This window comes from Poromitra crassiceps (genome assembly GCF_964638095.1).
Source record: "Poromitra crassiceps genome assembly, chromosome: 8".
NCBI classification, from domain to species: domain Eukaryota; kingdom Metazoa; phylum Chordata; class Actinopteri; order Beryciformes; family Melamphaidae; genus Poromitra; species Poromitra crassiceps.
Window position 1 is genome coordinate 33,885,228 of NC_139629.1, and position 23,193 is coordinate 33,908,420.

Genomic DNA, 23,193 nt, shown 5'->3' on the forward strand with positions numbered 1-23,193 from the left:
CAGACGGGTTCAAATTAATACTACAATGCCTCCAACAAACTGTAATCCAACGACATGCCGACATCAAACGCATTGGCAGATAAACTAAAAGCAAAATACAACCCGCTTTTGAAAGCTGGGTAATAAGGGGGAGAAGTTAGTCGATGGCAATGGCATGTTGTCATTAACTTAGCCTTTGTTGTTAACAACTTAGCTCGCTAGTTATTTGTCAGGGATGCCGAGTAAAACGCCTGGTTAATTTGGCACTTTGGTCACACTGACTATTTGTCCCCGTGGCGTGCTTTAAAATGTGGGCTAGGATGGGAATAGTAGCTGGCTAGAATGCAAGCTAATATTAGCTGGCTAGGTAATGTCTCCACGTTTGAGCTGCCTATTCGGAGGAAATGCCGGAGCCGCATTCTACTCCAAATTTCTTTACTTGTCTCTACGCGGGTGTCATTTCCGTAAAGACTTAGAACTGTTCCCAAAAGCACACAGCGGTCATACTGGTAAATTAATCCCATTATATTTCTCTTACCTTCCGGCTTGTTTTCGGCAGCCATTTCCCCTTCACGCGCAACATCCTCCTCCTCCTCACGACCGTGGGTACCACGCGCGTGCACGGCGAGGACAGCACGAGGAGGGACTGGAGGAGAAGCAGCGAGTCTGTCCGACCGATGCCAACTTACCATTGGCTGTGAGGCGGTGACTGACTGTGACTGACAGGGAGGCTCCGGGATGCCTTGTGACAGCGTGAACAACACAGATCCCCTTACCTTGCAAGCAGTAGCCTACTACGCCACGACACGCGGTGTTTCATAGCCATTTGAAAACAGCTAGTATGGCACAATGTGCTTTGTGTAACAACGATGGTAACATTGCATTATAAAGAAAGAAAGGACATGTCCATTGCATCATCCTTTATTATTAACCATCAATAATTAAATTAGCATTCAGTGTAAGACTTTCTTATTGTAGCCTATTTAACGGTTATTTTTTAAATGTAACAGATGGATAAAGAATGTTGCTATATAGTGACACATTAACCTACAAGTAGCCTACCTATGAGTATGAATGTCTGCATTCATATTTAAATTAACTGTTTAATTGCCTTCAGCAGGTATTTTACAAAAGCTTCGAGCGTGACTCAGCCCATCAGACTGTGAGGATGGTGACTGTACGTTTCACAAAAATGAAATTAAATCTGTATCTAAATCTGCTCATTCCTTGACAATAGCCTAAACACCGAATAGATGTTTGCATGGTCTGATTTAAGTAAGAAGTTTTCAGTTCAATATCATAATCTACAGTTACATAGGTTAGTCAATGGTATAGCCATGGCTATAGCCAATCTAATTAGCCTACAAACTATTGTAGCCTACTGTGGACTTAGCATTATGTCACTACTGAGACTTTAGCAGCAGCCTTTGTCCCATTAACCTCGCTGTGGACCGCGACTGCTATGTTGAAATAGGTGGTAGCCTAGTTGGTGCTGAAAGGACAGCTCCTCTCTTGGAGGGTACTGCTGCCTGATGCCAGACAGTGCACGCTGTACAATGAAGACCTTCTTGGGGTTGCAAAGAAATTACCACAGAAAGGAAAGCCCTAAATGGCTGAATTTATGTTGTCTACCCAAGCCTAAATTGTTTACAGGTCGATGGAGTGCGGACATCCCCTTACAAATTAGGCAAACATGTGCCTATATCTTCATGATGCAGACATTATTTCTTTTCTGAAACAGAACATTTAATATTTAAAAATATGTTTTCCCTAAAAATGGAAAACGAAGTGCCCTACACGAGTTGCCATTCACAGAAAATATCCATGTTATTTTAAACAATTTGAAAAACGGCATTCTGCTGATGTGGCAAAATTCCAGTCTGCATTTTAGTTTTGGTAGATCTCATAACCTAAACCTACCTCAATATTAAAGCGCAAAACAACTGCTGATGACGACGCCAAGACGGGTAACTGTACATTTGAAAGTTCAATGAATGAGGAGATCACGAATACACGTGAATATGAACACAACCAGAAAACATGAACACGTCGATGAAGAAAAAGCAGTCCTCCGCCTCGCAAGGTGGCGATGGAGAGCACAGAGAGGCGCTAAATGACACGAGGAAGGGATGACAGGTTGTAAACATGGCGTCCGCCTTGGAGGATGATGAGATTGACAATGATGATTACTATTCCCTGCTAAATGTCAGGAGAGAGGTACATTATGCAATGACGCTTTGAATAAATGTTTGTGTTTATGCATATGGCAGTCATTCTTCAAACTTTCCTGCACCGATATTGGATGGTTACGTGTATAATCAGAGTTAACGTTAGCTGGGTAGCTAGCTTGTGACCCTCAACATTGATTTTTGTTCTCTGACTCTAATGGCAGCTGGAAGTTTTAAGTTGTTTCTCGTCGACGAGGTCGTTAACTTGATAGTGTTTTATACTTACGGGGCGAACAGCAAGTTGTAACGTTGGTGGCCAACTGTCGCTGTCAAGTTTACAGTATAACCAAGCAAGATAGTCAAATGCATGTTGCTGCGATAGTCTGGGGCGCTAGCTAGCTAACGTTAAACTGACAGGTGCTCTCAACTTCAAAATAATCTCAAGGTGTGCAGAATGCTAATTAGCTAATGATACCATTTGTCGCATACTTTGGATACCTCATGTGAGGCAAGGTGATCCTTAATAGTTTTGACTTACTTTTTTAAGCATCAACAGAAGTTCAAGCCCTTTATGGCATGACACTAAGAAAAATGTAAGCTCATTTGGAAATCAGCCTGGTCCGAGGTTAGTTGAGCTAAGTGTGACGTAGTTGACGCGATTGTCTTGATGTTTCAGTATTGGTCTGCCACTTCAAGATTTTGTTCCCCTTTCAATATTGTGCTTTAGGCAACACAGGACGAGCTGAAAGCCGCATACAGACGGTTGTGCATGCTGTACCACCCAGACAAGCACCGGGACCCTGAGCTGAAGCGACAAGCAGAACAGCTGTTTAACCTTGTACATCAAGCTTATGAAGGTAAGAAGAGCCACAATGACATTTGGTTCCCTTTTCATCTGCACTGTCTGCTATCCAAATCAGCTGATTTTGGATTTTAAGCTAGCTATTTAAACAATGTATAGTTATAACCCTACTTTATTGTTTTGAGTAATATTACCATGTGAAACCCAATTACATGCTGCATATCGCTATTGGCTAGGGTAGGGAACTGGTGATTGGTCCATCTGAGGAATGCCTCCCAGATCTATGATGGTGTAGCCTGATGTCTTTCCTATGGTGCTGCATCTTATGGTGGTTATATTGTTTGTTTTTAATCTGGATTGGGCTTCTACATGTGCTTTTACCTTGGATTTGGGCACAGGGGTAGTAACATCTTGTCCTGTGTATTAATGAATGTTACTGATGATGGTTATTCTATCTCTTTATAGTCCTTAGTGACCCACAGTCACGGGCTATCTATGATATCTATGGCAAACGAGGACTGGATGTTGAAGGATGGGAGGTGAGTCCATATGGTTGCCAAGAACTTCCAAAGTAGCTACTACACACTGGTTAAAAACAATGTTGTATGTATCGACCAACTGTGCACTGTTAAAGTCTTCAGTTGAGGTTAACCCATCTTTTTGAAGAATACATAGTTGTGCAAAGTGTATATCATAAGCATAATATTGTTATGGCAGGTAGTCTTGTATGGCATGAAGCCTATGCTAAATATGTGTGCAACATATGTCAGAGAGCCTGAAATAAACTTGCTCCTACAGCCAGTGTTGACCGAAGCAGCCAATCCACAATATGATTGCATTGATTGCATGAATTTCAGATCGGATATGTTCTTATTCCAGGTGGTGGAGAGAAAAAGAACACCGTTGGAGATTCGTGAAGAGTACGAGCGTCTTCAGAGAGAGCGAGAGGAGAGAAGGCTCCAGCAAAGGACCAACCCAAAGGTGTGTTTGAGGGGAAGCCCATAATTTATATTTAATTGATTGTGTTAAGTCATTACTCGCCATTATGCATATCATGCCCATGTATTAATTAGTGAACTTGTGCCTCTTAGGGAACCATTAGCGTGGGTATTGATGCCACAGACCTCTTTGATCGATATGACGAGGACTTTGAGGAGATGGCTGGAGGGGGTGTGCCTCATGTGGAGATCAACAAGATGCACATATCGCAATCTATAGAGGTACAAAGTTGCACCAGATTCTACACGTGTTTTTTGTTTTTTACTGTTGTGTTGTGTCCGAATGTGTGTCACCACAGTCTATGAAGTCCCAGACAGCTGTGAGGAAAGATGTTTGACCTTATCCAGCTCTAATTTATATCAAAGGACATGCTGTATTTGTGTTTTGTTTTGTCTGCAGGCCCCTCTTACCACTACAGACACAGCCATTCTGTCTGGCTCCCTGTCAACCCACAATGGAAACGGAGGTGGCAACATTAATTTGGCCTTGAGAAGAGTCACCTCAGCTAAGGGCTGGGGAGAGGTAAGGACTTATTCTGTGATTTATGCTGCGACATCCACATTACTTTTTATTGTAATATGGTCACAAAGGAAATCTGCTCTTTTCTCTGTGTGGCGTAATTAGGGTTGGGTACAGAAACTCGGTAACACTATGGTACCGGTCCGGTACCTTTACAACCGGTGCTTACTACCGGACCAAATTTTAACAGAGATTTAGGTGCCTCATTTAGGTGCCATAGTGAAATATCCGAAACCGGCACCGCATGCACCTTGACTAACAGTATCGTTTTAGCACCGTTATCCCTAGGTTGTGTGTGCGTGCGTGCGTGTGTGTGTGTGTGTGTGTGTGTGTGTCATATTTCCCCATCCATTGTTTCTGCGTTCACAGCTGGAGTTTGGAGCTGGAGACACCCATGGACCTCTCTTTGGAATGAAGATATTCCGAAACTTGACATCACGCACGTATGTCTAGAGATGCAAAGAAAAAAGAGAAATCTGTATTTTCATTACCACATGAACATTTTGGTTAAGTCCTTAGATAATTATGTTCCCCCAGCTTTGTGACTGCTCAGTGTGCGCTCCAGTTTTCATCCCGTGGCGTGCGTCCTGGAGTTACCACTGTGCTGGCCCGTCACCTCGACAAGAACACTATGGGCTACCTGCAGTGGCGCTGGGGGGTCCAGTCCTCTATGAACACTAGCGTTGTCAGGGACACCAAGAGCAGCCATTTCACCTTCGCAATGCAGGTTAGCAGCCAGCCGTTAGATTTTATTTTGGCCAGAACACCATTAGATCCAACAATACGAGGGATCAGGATGAACGACTTCAACAGACTTCCGGGTGCAACCGCCATTTGTTTTAAACAGCAGTGAAACCATGCCCTGTTTGAACTTTAACTGCTCCAGGTGCTCCTTCATACCTTAAGCTAGAAACTCCATCTAAACTTTAAACAAATCACCACTTTTAGGACTCTTGTCACCTTACTTCAGCTTTAATTTATCATTTGTACTGTTTGAGAAATCGCAGTTTACGTTTTTTTCAACCTTTATAATGGGACCCTATGGAGCCAGCCTTGAGTGTGTCTCACTCTAGCATGCTGTACCTTTGACTAAATTCAGACATTTTAAAACTGCGACAGTTCACACAACTTTGACACTACATACATATATTATACATCAGATCATTTAGCTACTGTACTTCTGCTCTCACTCAGAATGTCACATTATAAGCGATGTGATGCATAGTTTTTGAGATATTAACGTTTGTTTGCCACAACTTTCCAGCTTTATTTCATACTAATTACCTGCTTCAGTGGCACCCGGAAGTGCTTTTTTGTTGTCGTGATGTCGCGCTGATTCGTCCTACTGCTTGTCATTGTTGTGCCAGAATAATTACTTACTTTTTTTCCCTGTAGCTCGGCATTCCTCATTCTTTTGTGATGATGAGTTATCAGTACAAGTTCCAGGATGACGACCAGACCAAGATCAAGGGCTCAGTCAAGTATGTTGTCAAAGTGAAAACCGGTTTCTTGTCCTGAGAACTCATTTGAAAACGATGTCCTTTGTGGTAAATTGCTGCATATAAATCCATATTAAGGCACCCGTTTGCAGTTCATAGTGATCGGAAATTACGTATACAGCTACGCATCCTTCTATTCTTTTGAATCCATATAGTCACGTGTGTAAGAACGAGTTCAACTTCAAGTAGTCTTTGAGAACAGAGGTGTAACTGTAGTTAGAACACGGCTCTCTCGAATACTCGATTCTGATTGGTCAATCGACAAGATTCACCGGTCATTATTTCTCGACAACCGACCGCTGCTCTGCCACACCTGGATTAATCAGTTGATAAGAGCTTTTTGTCAGCAAACACTACTAATTAGGCCAACCAGTTGCAGCTGTGGTGTCTTGTGTGCCAATTACGAATGAAACCGATTTGTCGTTGAAAACGCTATTAAAAAATCTATTTGAATAATTATTTTTGTCAGATTATTGAACGATTTAGTTGTAGGCCGTGTTCTAAGCGGGATAATGTATATTGAGGCGGTGATTACTGGGAAATAATGACCTTCAGGTGAATCATTAAGCCCTCCGCTGCGCGTCGGGCTCAATCATCACCTGTCGGTCATTATTTCCCCTGTAATCACCGCCTCAATATACATTATCCCTTACGTAATGACTCTGTCTTTACGCTGCAGATCAGGTTTCTTTGGGACTGTGATAGAGTACGGTGCTGAGAGGAAGATCAGTCGTCACAGTGTCCTGGGGGCCACCGTCAGTGTGGGAGTGCCACAAGGTGTCTCCCTCAAGATCAAGTAAGTAGAGGTCACTGCTCCAGGTTCCTATTTGGTTGTGGCTTCCAGAGCCCCCCCCCCCCCCCCCCCCCCCACACACACACACACACACACAGCATTTGTTGCCATGGAGCCATGGGCATCAAGAGTCAGGTCAGCCAATCAGGCACGAGACAACTCGCTCTTCAATACCTGCATTATCAAAAAACTGCAAATTCATAAGGTTAACAGCGTTTGTGAAATGTATATTATTTTAGAAATAATATATGTTTATTATAGGTGCTTGAGACAGAGCAACCTCAATACGTCTGTTTGTCAGCGCTGGCGAACTCAGGCGCTACATGATGTTGAGATTGGACGTGCGAGCATTTTTATATGTACTGCTGCAAATGATGACACACTAAATCAAGCATATTTACAATAGCCAAGATGGCCACACAAGAAATCATAATATACCTTTGTGCAGAATCAAGAAAAGAAAAGGCATTTCACTGAAACATTCACTTTCCAAGAGATACAATTATACTGGGTACAATGTTCACCAGGCATTTTCTATAAATCTGGCTAAAACAAAAATTAAATTATATATATATATATATATATATATATATATATATATATATATATATATATATATATATATATATATATAATTATATTATTATTATTATTATTTATATATTATAAATTGCATTTCTGTTCTGAATATTTACACCCACCTGCAGATCTTCACGTTTTTGCGCAAAACTTCCACAATCCCTTTATCCTACTCAGAAAGAACTATTCTCGAATGAATAAATAAAGCTTAAATAAATCAACCTAACTCTGTCCACAGGTTAAACAGAGCCAGCCAGACATATTTCTTCCCCATCCACCTGACCGACCAGCTCCTGCCTAGTGCAGTATTTTACGCCACAGTTGGACCACTGGTGTTCTACCTCGCCATGCAGCGGCTCGTTATCCGGCCCTACGTTCACGCCCAGAAGGAACAGTAAGAAATCCCCCTCTTATGTAAGGGGATCACTTTGAAGTCGGTTGCTTCATGGAAGAAACCTTTAATAAAAGCAGCACCACACACATTATGCCCAGAGTTATCTTACAAGCCAATTTTAATCCTCCTTTTATCTCTCGACTCAACAGAGACTTGGAGAAGCGTCGGGAGTGCTCCGCCTCTGACATAGCCAGGAAGAGACAGGAGGCGGAGTCTGCTGTGAGTCCTTTATACGTTTTAGCTGCGGTGCCGCTCATGCATTGAAGGTTGAGTATTATATAAGACATGATGTCAGGTGTCAAGAAACGTGGGCCAGTCCCAAAACACTCATGAAGCTGGGGGGCAAGGTGGGATTAGATAGATCTATATGCAGAGTCCAGTGTTGTATTACTCGAGTCCACTCGTTTTCAGGACTTGTGACTTGACTTGGACTGGAGCACTGATGACTCAGTTTGGACTTTGAAACGAGCATGCATTCAGACTCGGGAGATGGAGAAGAGGACTCTGACTTGCTAAAGACTGTGTGTGTGTGTGTTTGTGTTTGTTGTTACGTTTTTTGGTAATAGGACGAATCAGCGTGACGTCACTTGCCACCCAGAAATGCGGAACCCCGCGGCAGTTAATAGTATGAGTTGTGCCAAACAAAATGAATGTTAATATCTCAAAAACTATACATCACATCGCTTATATTTTGACATTCTGAGTGAGAGCAGAATTAGCTCAAGAGTTTGATGTATAATATTATGCATGTCGTGTTAAAGTCGTGTGAACTGTCACCGTTTTAAAAATGTAAACAGAGTTAGCCAGCTAGAGTCAGACACTCACGCCACTTGGGCTCCATAGGGTTCCATTGCCGTTGCCACCCAGTGACGCGGTTTGTTTACCAAAAATGCTGCTTGGCTGATCCCTCGTATACGCCCTAATGATTTGGCAGAAGGTATTATTGATAACTATATTAATATGGTGATATTATTAAATTTTGTGCAAGGGCGGGCCCGTGTGTTCCCCATGTAACTCCAGACTCGTACTCGACTTAGACCCTTCTTTGGTGACTGGGGCACTCAGACTCGAACACTGGCGACACGAGACTCGACTGGAACTTGAGATATCTCGACTGCAACACTGACAGAGTCTTTGTGAGGTTTATTAGTACAATCTGTATGATGTGAAATCCCTTTGTATCTATCTGAACTTTTCTCCCTCCCTCCTCTCTGCCTCTTTCATCTCTAAAGGTCTTGCTCATGCAGGAGTCTGTGCGCAGGATCATTGAAGCTGAAGAATCTAGAATGGGTGAGATCAGTAATCATGTAATCAATAACCAAATGAGGAGAGGCGAACGTATCCTGTGAATACGGTGCTTTTGTAATCACAATATCACACTATTTGATTCCATCAGATGCATAACTGGTTTATTACATTTTAGATTCATTATTCTGAAAAATATCATTGACTGAATGTTGCTCACCTCAAAATCAAGTCTCTGGGATACAGTTCCTAATTTCTTCTTCTCTCACTATATTAGACAAAACCAATCTCCCATTCCAGAAAACTTAACAGCTGTGTTAGAACGGTGTTATGTTCCTTCAAAATGAATATGTTGCATAATGAATTGCCAGTTGACCCATCCTTTTAAAGCGAACATCCAACCTAAAGCAAAATACGCATGATTTCCACTGGTCTTGGACAGCACACATACTGTAGATGTACAGTAAGTGTGAAGGGACTGCACTCAGGGAGACTAGTCTGTGGGCTTATTCCAGTTACTTTGTGGACGCTATGGTGATTTTGGTATCATGTGGGACCTTTTTCGTGAAATAGAGCTACCCATTTGGGTACCCGCACCCCCCCTACACACACACACACACACACACACACACACACACACACACACATACACACACACACACACACACACACACACACACACACACAGTTAGACTAGTGATAATTGTGTTTTTATGCCTCCGCCGGCGATAGCCAGGCCGGAGGCATTATGGATCCGGGTTGTCCGTCCGTACGGCCGTCCGTACGATGTTTGTTAACGCGATATCTGAGGAACGCCTGGACGGAATTTCATCAAATTTGCCTCAAACATCGACTTAGACTCAAGGATGATTTGATTAGATTTTGGTGGTCAAAGGTCAAAGTTCAAGGTCACTGACCTCTCGAACGCCATTTTCAAGCTTGTTAACGCGATATCTCAGGAATGCCTTGACGGAATTTAATCAAACTTGTCTCAAACATCGACTTGGACTCAAGGATGAACTGATTAGATTTTGGTGGTCAAAGGTCAAAGGTCAAGGTCACTGTGACCTCTCGAATGCCATTTTCAAGCTTGTTAACGTGATATCTCAGGAATGCCTTGACGGAATGTAATCAAACTTGTCTCAAACATCGACTTGGACTCAAGGATGAACTGATTAAATTTTGCTGGTCAAAGGTCAAAGGTCATGGTCACTGTGACCTCTCAAACGCCATTTTCCAGCTTGTTAACGCGATATCTCACAAATGCCTTGGCGGACTTTCATAAAATTTGCCTCAAACATCGCCTTAGACTCAAGGATGATCTGATTAGACTTTGGTGGTCAAAGGTCAAGGTGAGCTCTCGAACGCCATTTTCAAGCTTGTTAACGCGATATCTCAGGAATGCCTTGACGGAATTTAATCAAACTTGTCTCAAACACCGACTTGGACTCAAGGATGAACTGATTACATTTTGGTGGTCAAAGTTCAAGGTCACTGTGACCTCTCACACACCCAATTTCCAAGCTCTGTAACGCAACATCACAGGAGCGCCTTGACGGAATCTCTTCCAATTTGCCTCAAATGGCGATTTGGACCCCAGAATGAACTAATGGCGGAGGCATAAGTCCGCCTTGCGGTCGTTCTAGTTTTTAGTTTGCCTTTGAAGAGTGCAGTAACCAAAAGCTCTCTGCAGACAGAATCATTTTCTCCCAGGGGTGAATGGTAAGTGATAATTGGCTTACAACACCTGTCATTGTAGAGGTTGCTTTGACTGGTTTCCCTATTACCAGTGTTGTCCTGGACTTGGGACCTGGCAAAAAAACTGTTAATAACTGTGTAATGACAGAGACACAGCTGCACCGTGCACCTCTCTATTCAATGGATTAGACCCAGTTTAATGGTTAAGGTACAATCTATGCCCTCTCTTGCAGGAGCATGGTTTTGGGGCCATTAGGCTGATTGGGTGCACCTGGGCCCAGTGTACGCCTTCTTGGGCTTACGCAGACCTTCAGACCATTCAGTCTCTCTCCCTCCTCACCAATGCACCTTTTGTTCTGTTCTTTTTGCTCCCCATACTGTGTTACAACCCAGCTCAACGAAGCAACAGCAGGAGGAGTCACACGCCAGAGTAAACGTTAAAACAATAAATGTATTAACTACAAATAACTAAGAAAAAATAACAAAAAAGAAAATATCACAAGCTACATTAAACAAAAAGAACAGAACAAGAGTGGTCTGAAGGTCAGCCTAAACAACCCCAACACCAGGCTCCTGCAGACAGGGCCAGGAGAGTGGGAGGTCATCACATTATGTAGCCTAAAATGGAAATGAATTCTGCCCACGTTTTGTGTACTTGGAATTATTTTAACAAATGTCTCAAGAATAATAATTTGCTCAATTCTAATCTATTTAGTAATCAACTGTGTTGCTGAAATTGCTGGCATTTAGATTAAATTAAATTACAAGGGGGAAACTGGTGATTTATGCTGGGATCATTATTAGGCAGTCGGCAATAATCACTATAATTAAATTTGTTTGAAATGCTCGGGTCATAATTGTATTTACCAGACCTCCGCTGATAATACCAGCTTACCAGTGGCCAAGATTCAAGCCAGATTCTGTCTGCGGGCTTTGCCACCCCCGGATTCCTAAAATCAACTATAAAACAACCAAAATCTGCACACACAAGTAATGGTCTTTTGAAGCGTTTTCTAAAAAATGTGTTTAAAAACCACGCATTTACGTTCCAAAACTCATAAAAGTTATTCACAATTGTGAAGATTATCCTGCTGAATCCAAATTCCCGTTCCCATAAACCTTTGTTAACCACAGACCTTATTTTATGCATTTAAGTGAAAACCCCATTCTAAAACCCCATTCACTTTTCCTCTTACGAACTCGGAAGTATACTTCCGGACTCATTCCTGCGGTGCTCTATCCACATTATTTTTGAATGGCCCACTGTAAAAAATAATTGTGGGAACAAGGTCCGGTTTAACGTGACTTATTGTTGCAGCTTGCCATTTCCTTTGTTATACTCTGCTGCAGACCCGAATTATAAACCGGAAACTGGAGTACGTTATAAAAGTTATAAATATAGTCACGTTATGAACAACTAACCAACGCTGGGGGTCCGTATGGAAACAGTGTTACTCGAAATGGTTAAAAGTTAAATCAATTTGGTCATTCAGTGGCGTTTTACTGCCATGCAAAGTAACTATTTACGCTAGCCGCTAGCATTAGCCACAGTAGTCGACTACCCACAATGCATTACGTTATCCCAGCACCCGAACGACACGGCTATAGAGCAGAATGGCTCTGCTGTAAAATCCTCATAGACGTTTTTTTGGTCAAGTTAAAACAGTGTAAAAATTACACCGGAAGCGGAAGAAGCACCCATCAGGCATCATGGCAGCTAGAAATAAGGTGGATAAGAGGTCAATATGAATTATGAATATAACATTACATTTTCCCTTGGTGTTGTTCCCTGGATTAGGTCTCATCATCCTCAATGCCTGGTATGGCAAGTTTGTGACGGACAACAGTAAGAGACACGAGAGGGCTAAGGTCATCGATGTGACGGTGCCACTGCAGTGCCTGGTGAAAGACTCCAAGCTCATCCTCACTGAGGCCACAAAGGTATGTCAATACATCCTACACAATTCCCCCAACTCTGTATCTAAACCGACACACTAAAATACCTTTTTGTCATACAACTGTAATGATACCGTTTGCATTGAGGGGTTGAGACAAACAAACTCCATCTTATTCTCCTATATGTGCGCACATACTGGTTTTACTGTCGTTAACTTTGCGAGCACACATTTGTGGGTGTACGATTTGCATCCAAATGTATGTCTTCAATGTGCTGGAGGGTTATTCCAGGGTTATTATTGTGCTGCTGGTGCATGACGTGATGTTGTGTTTGCAGTCAGGACTCCCTGGGTTCTATGACGCCTGCGTGGGGGAGGACAAAAGCCTGAAGGTGCTGTATCAGTTCCGCGGAGTCATGCATCAAGTGCTGTCAGGGGACCTGGAAGCACTCAGGATACCAAAGCAATGTAAGTCCAAAAGATTGCAGTGTTGCCCCTACCATTCTACGGGCCTGGCGGCCCCGCCAGGCCAACGGCAAAAAAAAATCCCCCCTCTGCTCTCCCCAAAATTTCAATAAACCTTTATGGCATATTATTACAATACAACAATGCTAGTGTTGACAGTAATAGAAGATGCCAAATCATTCAAAACAATAAGCATTTTGCTTTTAGGAGCATCGTGCCAGCGTGCGGCGCTGTTTCAAAAACGTGTCAACGTGTGTCGTTGCCTGGGAAACGCACATCCCATAATACAACTGTTTGCATCGCATCCCATAATAGTATGATGATACTTGGGATGCCATTGCGAACATAGATGCGAACAGGTTAGCTAAAAGTTTTAGCGTCGCCAGTGAGGGCCCCCACCGTTGCGGTCGGGGTACGTTTCGAAATCCCTCCAGGCCTGAACATTTTTTCTAGGGGAAACACTGGATTGTGTACAGTAGTACTGCATAGTGACTCACAGAGGCTGCATGGGGAGGGATGTCACACTTTTGGCCCCATCGCTATAGGTGTTTGACTACTTCAGTGTCGGCTCGTGATCCAGTTGAAATTATACTTGTAGGTTAATTTTGACAGCAAGGGGAAATGTACTTGAATTATGGTGCATTTTGTAGATTTATTTGATGTACCCCGTTTGAAATTGTGTCCCTTCAAATTCATTGAGTTGTATGACATATTTTAGGTGCTTTCCACTTTCTAACTTCTTATTTCCTACTTCCACTTTACAGCTCACAGGATCGACGCAGACACATAGGAGCTCCTCCGCCGAAGAATAGCTGCAGCGTTGCTGTAGCTAACGGGGGATCTAAATAAAACCTAAGCTCCGCTGAACAATCAGAGAAGCGTCGTTGAACTGTTGGACAGAAAATGGATAAACTCCTGTTTTAGATATGACACAAGCCCTTGTGCCCCAGAAATCGTACATATTCCGTCGTCTTTATATTGTTCATTTAAATTTATGCAGAGCGGAGGAGTCAGAGCATCATGAGCTGGGTTTGTCATAATTCAGTGTCCACTGACAGGTTTGTGGCCTCCTTGAAATTCTAAAGTGACACCGAAATCAATGGCTACTATCATGTTTCCCAGGCCTTTTAGCCTCCCATGGTACCCATTTATTTTTTTGGTATGGCTTATAATGTATGATCAAGTTATATTGTAGTGTCTTGTACACAAAACTGCAGTGCCTATGTGATTGAAGACATGAATGCGCCTCTGTATATTTGCCATATTATCCATATTATTAAAAATCAATCTCTTCCAAGTTGTTTAACCATTTTTGATACGTTTTTCCTGTCAAGAATGATCTTGCTGCTGCATTTGTTTTGGAGCGGATTTTTTTTATGTGATTTTTTTTAAGCCAATTTACTTGAACTAAACCTGATTTATGGCCTTATGGGTAGTTTAATACCGTGGATCTGTCAACAGTACTACATAGCGGCAACTTGGATGTTCTGTGGGTTTATCTTTGGCATTGGTCAGTGACTTGAGTAAACTGTATGCCAGTTTATTGCCTGTGAATTTTATTTGCACTTATGAACTAAAGCTCCCCCACGCAAATTTCACTAGTTATTTTAAATGGCTGAGTTCTTGCTCAAAAGTGACACCTAAGGCAGTGTATAATATGTGACCTCTTATCAGTCAGTATATTACTTTATAAGGCGAACCTCATTCTTATCCATTGTTAGTTTGTCTGAAGTATCCCTGCTGTTTATTTTAGCCCAGCACAAGTCAGCTGATTTAAACAGGGGTGTCAAACATGCGGCCCGGGGGCCAGATCCGGCCGCCCAAAGGGTCCAATCCGGCCCAAAGGATGACTTTGCAAAGTGTGAAAATTGCACTGAGAAGTCCTTCAATGCAATGTGATGCACTTGTGAAGGCTAAGAGGTACCAGGTTTCAGGAGCAAGTTAAATAAGTAGCCTATTCATGTTATCTGTATTAATCACAGTCAACTATTTTCATTACCTTTGCTTGACTAAAGAGAATTGCACTGTTGCCATCAATTGTAATCAGGGGTGTAGTGATAAATACAGAGGTGGGTAAACTATCCAAGGTGAGTAGTTTACCCACCTTGTTTGCCCTCATTGATTGATACAGTTGCTCTGAAAATAGGTGAGTAAACTATCTGCCTCATTTCAAAGAGGTGGGTAAATTGCGTTTACTTGCGTTTACCCTCCACTACACCCCTGATTGTAATGCACAGTACAGACAGTAGATAATGTGCTTGATGGTATCTGAGATAACCGTGTTGTAGGGTTGTACCTGTAATTCTTTACACTATAAATGGGAAAATGTTGAGGTTTTGTCATTTATAGGTTATTATTGATTATTGATTTTCATTGTCTGGCCCACTTGACACCAAATTGTCAGAGAGTTTGACACCCCTGATTTACAGGATGGTTTTATACTAATTTATTATCAGTGTTGGGCAAGTTACTTTCAAAATGTAATATACTACATATTACTAGTTACTTTCATTTGAAAGTAATAAGTTACTTTACAATATTACTTTCTGTGTAGAGTAACTTGTTACTTATTACACTACTTTTGCATTACTTTGACCAAAACAACAGCAGCAGCAGAATGACATTGCCGCCCCGGAACCATCCCCAAAAATCATTTCAACCGCCTTGAAGTCAGTGTAAACAATCCAAAATTCTAAATGTTATGTTTTTCCTTTGTTATTGTCATCTATAGTGGTTATTTGCATAAAAACACACAGTTTGATTAGGAAATAATTGTATCTTTTTTAAATATGTCCTTTGATTTGATCAAATGTAACTCAATTTGTAACTTGAGTTACTTGACAAAGTAACTGGTATCATATTACTGAAAGCCTATAAGTAATAAGTTATATTACTGAGTTACTGCTAAAAGTAATATATTACATGTAATATGTTACTTTTGTAATGAGTTACCCCCAACACTGTTTATTATGCACCATTTCCAGATTGTTGATGAAGATTCACACAATAGGTTGATTAGTGTGCATCAACGTTAGATTACATGAAGTTAGTATGTGCATGTAGGTGTACATGTGCCATAGGACTTAATGATGCACGTTTAGCTCAAAAAGTGTTAAGCCACTGGTCCCCTAAAGGGGGGTCTGGGGACCCCCAGGGATCCTTGAGGGAATTCCAGGGGGGGTTCCCAGTAAAAATGAGCAATGGCTTAATTTAACCATTATTTCATGAGAGTATGCATTCTAGGTTTCACTCTCTCCACCCTGGCTGGTATCACCTCACCTGACCTATATACAGTTATACCATATATTTCTACAGCAAGTTATATTTAACAGAAATGTCTCAGACCAAATATTAAATCGTATTAATTAAATGGGGTTCGTGCAGGGCCGATCCTGGCCATTTGGGTGCCCTAAGCGTAATTGTTCTGTGGTGCCCCCCCCCCCCGTAAAACTTTCAATAACTGTCAAACGAAAGACTGCAAAATCATTAATTATGAACGATACTAGTGTATCTCACATTTCACTACATGTGGGAAACAAACAATTGTTAGAATTACTGTACATGTCAGCAAACAAGTGATTGTTAAACTGTACATGCAAGCAGGGGCGGACTGGGATCATAATTCAGGCCGGGCATTAGATACCAAGCAGGCCAGGCCGATACAGGCCGACGTGCGTGCCGACGTGCGTGCCGGCGTCCGAAGGGCGGCGGCGAAAAATTTGGGCTGTTTGAAGCCCAATTTGGGCCGTTTGAAGCCAGATTTGGGCTGTTTGAAGCCAGATTTGGACCGTCTGAAGCCCGATTTGGGCCAGTTGAAGCCAGATTTGGGCCAGTTGAAGCCAGATTTGGGCCGGTTGAAGCCAGATTTGGGCCGCTTGAAGCCCAATTTGGGCCGTTTGAAGCCCAATTTGGGCCGAGTCCAATTTTACAATGAGATGCACCCTGAATAAAGTAATAAAACCACTAGTAAACCAGTAGGCGGCGCCTGGCCTGCTGTTCAGTGAGTGGCCTGACTGAGGGCACCAAATTTTTTTTTTTTTTTTTGGTGCCCTCAGTCACGTGATGCCCTACGCAGTCTGCGTACTCTGCGTAATGGGTTGGAGCGGGCCTGGGTTCGTGGTTGAATGCAGACTTGGCAGTATATGAAAAAAAGTTTGGGAACCCCTGACCTAAGCTGTTTAGTGAGTTGCTTGATTGGAGAATGAAGCCACTCCAAGGTAGCTGTGAAATCCTCTCACAGCAGCGGTTTTATTTCAGAAGACAAATGCGGGTGGGAACCCTGGATGACTGTACTAGTGTTGAAATAGCCTCTGCCCATCTGGAGCAATAGAAACTGCTTGCCTACAGCTACAGCATCTGCTGTGTGCCAGTGTGTTTACTTTATCCTGTGTCAGAAATGGAAGAGAGCACAGGCAACTGTGAACTTGGACTCACTCAGCGAGGACAGTGATTTTGTGTTTTGCAACACATTAACCTGACTAACACTCAGCCAGCTGCAGCAGCGAGAGTGGGAGTATGTCTTGGGAATATGGAGATGATTAATTTTGTGGTGTTTGACCATGTTCGACATTATTACCGAGTACACCTTCCACCATCCATACAACAAGGTTAATGATCACAAATAACAAACAATCATTATCGCATTATGTAGCAGCCAGGGTTGGGGTACGACTGTCTGTCTCCTGAAGCGAGAAAGATCAGGCTACTTGTCTGTGTGGGAAGTCCCGTGTGAGTGTGTGTGAGCCATCGTTAGTAACCTCGGATTTCAGCACGGAGTCGACCGAGCGGGCGGAGTTTGTGCTAAAAATCTTGTGCGCGCCGCGTGCGCCCGGCGTGTGGGCGGTGACAAAGCGAGCTCACCTCACCTCGGGTTCAACGTGACGTCATTTCAAGGAAGCGGTGAATGCTCTGTGGGTGAATCCCGTTATTATAATACATCCATGGGTGAATCAGAAACGGGGGAATTCGACAGCTCTGTCCCGTGGAGATATAAAAGAACTGGGAGCGTTGCACGGACCACTGACAGTTTTTAAATCAGTTGTAAAAGTTAAATCTCGGCTGATATGCAACGTGTTTTGTTTATGTCATTTTAAGCGCAGCTTTTTTTTTTTTTACTGGAAACTGGACTTTCGTGTCATCGGACTTGCTTGCAAATCCATAATAATAAGCAGCCGTCTTTCACAGGAATGAGGAAGAGAGCTATGGGTGTAACTCACAGCAGCGCTGGTACTGGTACTCCTCCTGATTCAGACCCAAATCAGAGTCGGAGCCAGAATCCGACCTCAACTGACAATGTAGACCCGCGTCAGCCTGTAAGTAGCGTTGCTTGCAGGGGACCCCAATCATGGATGTACTGTATATTGACCCCAACAGGTGGCTGTCAGTCACACAGCTTTGCATGCCAGCAGCAGCCTGTGCGTTTAATGAATGGCAGACAAACATTGCCTGGCGATCACACAGTTGTTGACCTTAGTGAGAATGTGTGTGCGATATGGAGCGCTTTGTGCTGCACTCATGACATGTTGAAGGCCCGCTGGCTGCCCACCACAACAGTGCTGCCTTCAGGTGCTGCTTATAAGCTCCTACTTCCTACTTTTTAGTTGAATACGACTTGTCATGCATTCAAGTGCCTTTGGTAGAAGTACTGGTCAAATGTGCCCTGTTTAACAGGGCAGATGTGCCCTGGGTTAGGGTTTAACAGGGCACATGTGTAGTGTAATACTGTAAAAAAAATTGTTCTCTGTTGCCCCCCCCTCCATTTCACACATTTTATTGGGACTCTATCATTTGAGTCTTACCATATTGTCCCAGCTCTAAAGGGAAACTCCAGCTAACCCTGGCTGGTTTCCCAACTGTTAACTGCGGTTAACTCAGGTGTGACATCACTCAACAACAGGGATATTCCTAGTTCCCAGTGCAAATGGAATGCAGCATAAATGCTGAAGTTAGCCAGAGCTCCAGCTTAATGTGGTTCTGGTTTGTTTTCTCGCCAGTCCACAGGTCTGTTCCGTGCTCTTCCCCTGGAGGTCCTGGAGGAGATCTTCATGAACGTCCCTCCCCATCAGGTGGTGTGCGTTTGCCGGTTAGTGTGCCGTGAATGGAAAGACTTGGTCGACAGTGAATCTCTGTGGAGGGAGAGATGTCGGAGAGAGGGATATCACCTCCGCGACACGACCAGAATGCCCCCAGACTGGAGATTGTTTTTCTTCTTGTGCAAGAAGAGACGGAATCTTCTCCAGAACTCCAGAGGGCAACGTAAGAATCCACAACACCAGCCTAACTGAACAGTCCCTGTGCAGTACTTGTCCTGTACTGTGAGCACAGACATGGCTTTGTCCAAAGTGCCATACAGCACCAGGAGACCCCATTTTTTTTAGTAGGTGGCACCAACCTTTAACCTAGGTGGTGTTCGTTCGTGGCACGTTTTTTTTTTTACAGTGTGGCTGAAGTCAGAGCCATCTAGAACAGGGGTTGTCTGTCCCTACAAAAGTAGACCAATCACTGGGCATCCAACTGGCATGTAGCTCCTTTGACTGAAGTCACTCATGAGGTCTGGCGCCTGGCTCTCTGGCCACAGCCCCCCCGATCACACGGCTGCCCCAGTGGACAGTTGCACGGGGAGCTGGCTGACTGGCCGCCTGGCTGCTTCCCGCCTGGGAGGTGGCCTGGCAGGCAAGCGGGCAGGCAGGCCGGCCCTGGCCGGGAGGCCGGCCCTGGCCGGGAGGCGGCGAGGTCCGCCGGGCAAGGGGCACGCTGCCCCCGGTGAGAGCCCTGGCTACTGCGGCTCTATTGACATTGTGAATAGCGCCCCCCCCCCCCCCCCCCCCCGACATGTGTAAACAACGAGCCAACTACATATTCCCTCGCATCCACATGATTGCATCCAACACTAGACTCTGTGTCTGGTCTCATATTGAGCTACAAATGACCACTACAGTAGGATTCCACTCGTATAACTCCACCTCCTTACTTTTTTTTACAGACAAATTAAATGGCTGGCAGATTTTGGAGAATGGCGGCGATAAATGGAAAGTGGAGGGTTTGATGGTGCCACATCCAGATGAGACCGTCCAGAAAGTCTTTGTGACCTCTTACCAGTGAGTCTGCAGCAGCAGAAGCACAGCAAATATCATATGGAAAATGTGTGTTCATATACTGACACATTTCCTGCCTTGGCTGGAAAAGAAAGTTTATTCTATTCTATTCTACTATGTGCGCTCGATGCCGCTCTGTCTAGCCTGCCCTATTGGCGTGCGTGTGTGTGTGTTGATCACTAAATGTTATTGCCTTGTTTCTGTGTGTGTGTGTGCCCCATTTCGATATCATCAGTGTGTGTGTGTGTGTAACCCCCTATGACATCACCGATCAGTCTTGTCACAATGCTTCCTTGTGCGTGTGTGTTTGTGACATCACTGATCAGTCTTGTCACAATGCCTCCGTGTGTGTGTGTGTGCGCCCTTATGACATCACTTTTGACATCATCGCTGATGACATCATCACTGATGACATCATCACTGATGACATCACATCATTAGCTATTAGCCTAATTAAAAAATCCGGCTCCATCAAGTCACCCACACGGGTGCCCTTTACACACCCTGAAAGTTTCAGCCCGATCGCACGTAAAACAGCATAGCTGTGGCCGAACACAGAACTTGAAACAGACAGATCCCACATACTCAATTTGAGATATATACTGTAGATAGATTCTATTCTATTCTATTCTATTCTATTCTACACTGCAATGCACTCAACACATGTTCTGTTGTCTTTAGAATGTGTAAGAAGTCCCAACTGATTGACCTGGTGAAAGAGGGCTATAACCCCTCATTTATGGACCAGTTCCAGCCTGATATCAAGATCTCGGATTGGTAAGAAAAATATCCTACTCTCACTGCTGAAATTGAATCAAACATGTGCACAACCCAAGATTTTTGTAATTAACTATTATAACCGAGTCAACATTATAATGTTTACCCATATTCAAAATTAAGCATTCAGAGTACATTGTTGTTGTTTTTTATCCTTGCTTAAGACTGAATTAACAAGCAAACTATTTGAACCTTTGCAAGACATGGGAGTAACTTATTTGTTTCTGATACGTAGTATATATTGTTCAGCCAAAGGTTTTTAAAAATGAGAGCAAAAAAACGCTAACCTTGCAAGCAAGCTGGATTCTCTCGCGAGATTTGCGAGAGAATTTTGGTTTGTGAAAACAAACAATACCGCCCCCCATCTGGCAATGTCAGCTTACAAAAACACGAGACAAATTCCTCATTTGAAAAAGTCTGTGTGTGTGTTCTTCTAGGTATGCTCCGCGATGGGATTGCGGCTGTGAATATGAAATCCGTGTCGAGTTGCTGAATCACAAGAAGAAGCCTGTCCAGATGTTTGCTCCTGAGAGGGTTTACTTTGAGCAGTGGAATGACCAGCCATGGAATCAGGTATTGACGATGAGCACAAAACACCGATGGCTATGACGGTGTTGATGGATATGACGGTGTTGATGGATATGACCGTGTTGATGGATATGACCGTGTTGATGGATATGACAGTGTTGATGGATATGACAGTGTTGATGGATATGACCGTGTTGATGGATATGACAGTGTTGATGGATATGACAGTGTTGATGGACAGCAATAGACATCTTCACCACCTACCCATCTTTATTTTTTTCAGGTGACCCACGTGTTCAAGGACTATGGAGCAGGAGTGCGATACATCCGTTTTATCCACGGAGGGAAGGACAGACAGTTCTGGGCAGGATGGTATGGAGTTCGGGTCACCGACAGCTGTGTTGAGATTTGTCCGTCAGTCATGGGTGTGGAAAGCAGTTGACCACTGGGGGGCGCCGGTTCGGCTGAGGAGGTCCGGGGGCATACTCCCTTGGGGGAAAACTCTTTAAAAACATAGCTGCAGAATACTAATTTCTAGTAACTTAAAAAAAAATGAAAATGAAGAAAGAATGACTCGGGTGCTTCAAAGGAAGACAGGTCCAATCAATGTAACGAGCTGTTGGGTATTGTAGGGTTGCAGGGTTTCTCATTAATCAAAAACACTTCACTATCATTTCAAATGACCAGTACCAGGTTTCCAGTCACATATTTCTACAGTGCACTGGTGCTTTTTGAGAGCTCTGTGTGTGTGTGTGTGTGTGTGTGTGTGTGTGTGTGTGTGTGTGTGTGTGTGTGTGTGTGTGTGTGTGTGTGTGTGTGTGTGTGTGTGTGTGTGTGTGTGTGTGTGTGTGTGTGTGTGTGTGTGTGTGTGTGTGTGTGTGTGTGTGCGTGCGTGTGTGTGTGTGCTTGCGTGCGCCTCCTCCAAGCCCTGCTACAACACCGGCTGATGTTGATTATAAGTGCATACAACAAGACAGCACAGTACCTGTTACAGTGCAATAATAATAAGCCATGCAACGCAACTTTTCAGACAAGATGCAAGCCATCCAATATGGTGAAGAATCTAGCTAGCTAACACGACCTCCTCAGTAGACACAGCAGCAGCTCAGCTTGACTGAGTACCAAACATATCCAGTCATGATGCTAACTGCCAGTGTAGACAGCTGACAGCAGGCTAACCTCAGCCTTTTCATCCTTTTTGCATTGGAGGCAAACAGCTACTTAAGACAGGTAGCTGTTCATCTACCTCCTGCCTGAAACTGCACCTTTTGAAGTCTTATGCTTAATGTCACCTGTAGTTATTTTGAATATGGAAAGATTATTGCAGCAGCTATAAAAGCTTGAATGTATGTCTGTTTCTAGTATAATTGTAGTATAATTATAATAAGTATAATAGTATACTGTTCAATGTATGAACTGTCATTTTCAACTTAATTGTGCACAGCAGCAGCTTGACAAGACACGATGTTATGCCTTTAGCACAGTGTAGTTTTGGTGATGGTCATGTAAGAATCACAATTCTTTTATCTTCCCTGATTCTGAATTGATTCACAACTTCCAAAAATCAATTTATATCATGATAATTGACCTCTCCTAAGTCCCGCCCCTTTTCAGAACCTTGCGTCAACTTTGTGTAGAGAGCAGCAGCAACTAGTGTGAAATAGTGAAAATGCGGGGAAAGCTGTCAAACGTTCTAAAAAATATATATATCTCAAAAACGATACATTGCATCGCTTATATTTTTGACATTTTGAGTGAG

At 43.3% G+C, this 23,193-nt stretch overlaps 2 protein-coding genes across 2 annotated transcripts; both read left to right on the top strand.

Moving 5' to 3' along the window:
• The first annotated feature begins 2,117 nt into the window (after nucleotides 1-2,117).
• On the top strand, nucleotides 2,118-14,332 carry LOC310781456 (dnaJ homolog subfamily C member 11). Its single transcript, XM_083642095.1, has 16 exons — nucleotides 2,118-2,196; nucleotides 2,875-3,004; nucleotides 3,415-3,488; nucleotides 3,829-3,930; nucleotides 4,041-4,169; nucleotides 4,348-4,470; nucleotides 4,837-4,910; nucleotides 5,005-5,194; nucleotides 5,863-5,948; nucleotides 6,646-6,762; nucleotides 7,577-7,732; nucleotides 7,882-7,951; nucleotides 8,965-9,022; nucleotides 12,474-12,616; nucleotides 12,909-13,038; nucleotides 13,800-14,332. Exons 1-16 carry the CDS (start codon nucleotides 2,125-2,127, stop codon nucleotides 13,823-13,825), a joined length of 1,680 nt encoding a protein of 559 aa, XP_083498221.1. The 5' UTR covers nucleotides 2,118-2,124; the 3' UTR covers nucleotides 13,826-14,332.
• A 3,872-nt stretch (nucleotides 14,333-18,204) lies between these two features.
• Nucleotides 18,205-21,876, top strand: LOC310780659 (F-box only protein 6-like; the record flags this gene model as incomplete). The annotated part of the gene is made up of 6 exons (XM_083641176.1): nucleotides 18,205-18,347; nucleotides 19,029-19,290; nucleotides 20,018-20,132; nucleotides 20,811-20,906; nucleotides 21,344-21,479; nucleotides 21,718-21,876. The coding sequence occupies exons 1-6, from the start codon at nucleotides 18,222-18,224 to the stop codon at nucleotides 21,874-21,876; spliced, it is 894 nt and encodes a 297-aa protein (XP_083497302.1). The 5' UTR covers nucleotides 18,205-18,221.
• Nucleotides 21,877-23,193: the final 1,317 nt, after the last annotated feature.

Excerpts from the sequence above, each read along its gene's own strand:
- LOC310781456 (XM_083642095.1), top strand. The coding sequence starts at position 2,125 with ATGGCGTCCGCCTTGGAGGATGATGAGATTGACAATGATGATTACTAT. Across the intron at positions 2,197-2,874 it reads TGCTAAATGTCAGGAGAGAG|GCAACACAGGACGAGCTGAA; the intron begins GTACATTATGCA and ends ATTGTGCTTTAG. Across the intron at positions 5,195-5,862 it reads ATTTCACCTTCGCAATGCAG|CTCGGCATTCCTCATTCTTT; the intron begins GTTAGCAGCCAG and ends TTTTCCCTGTAG.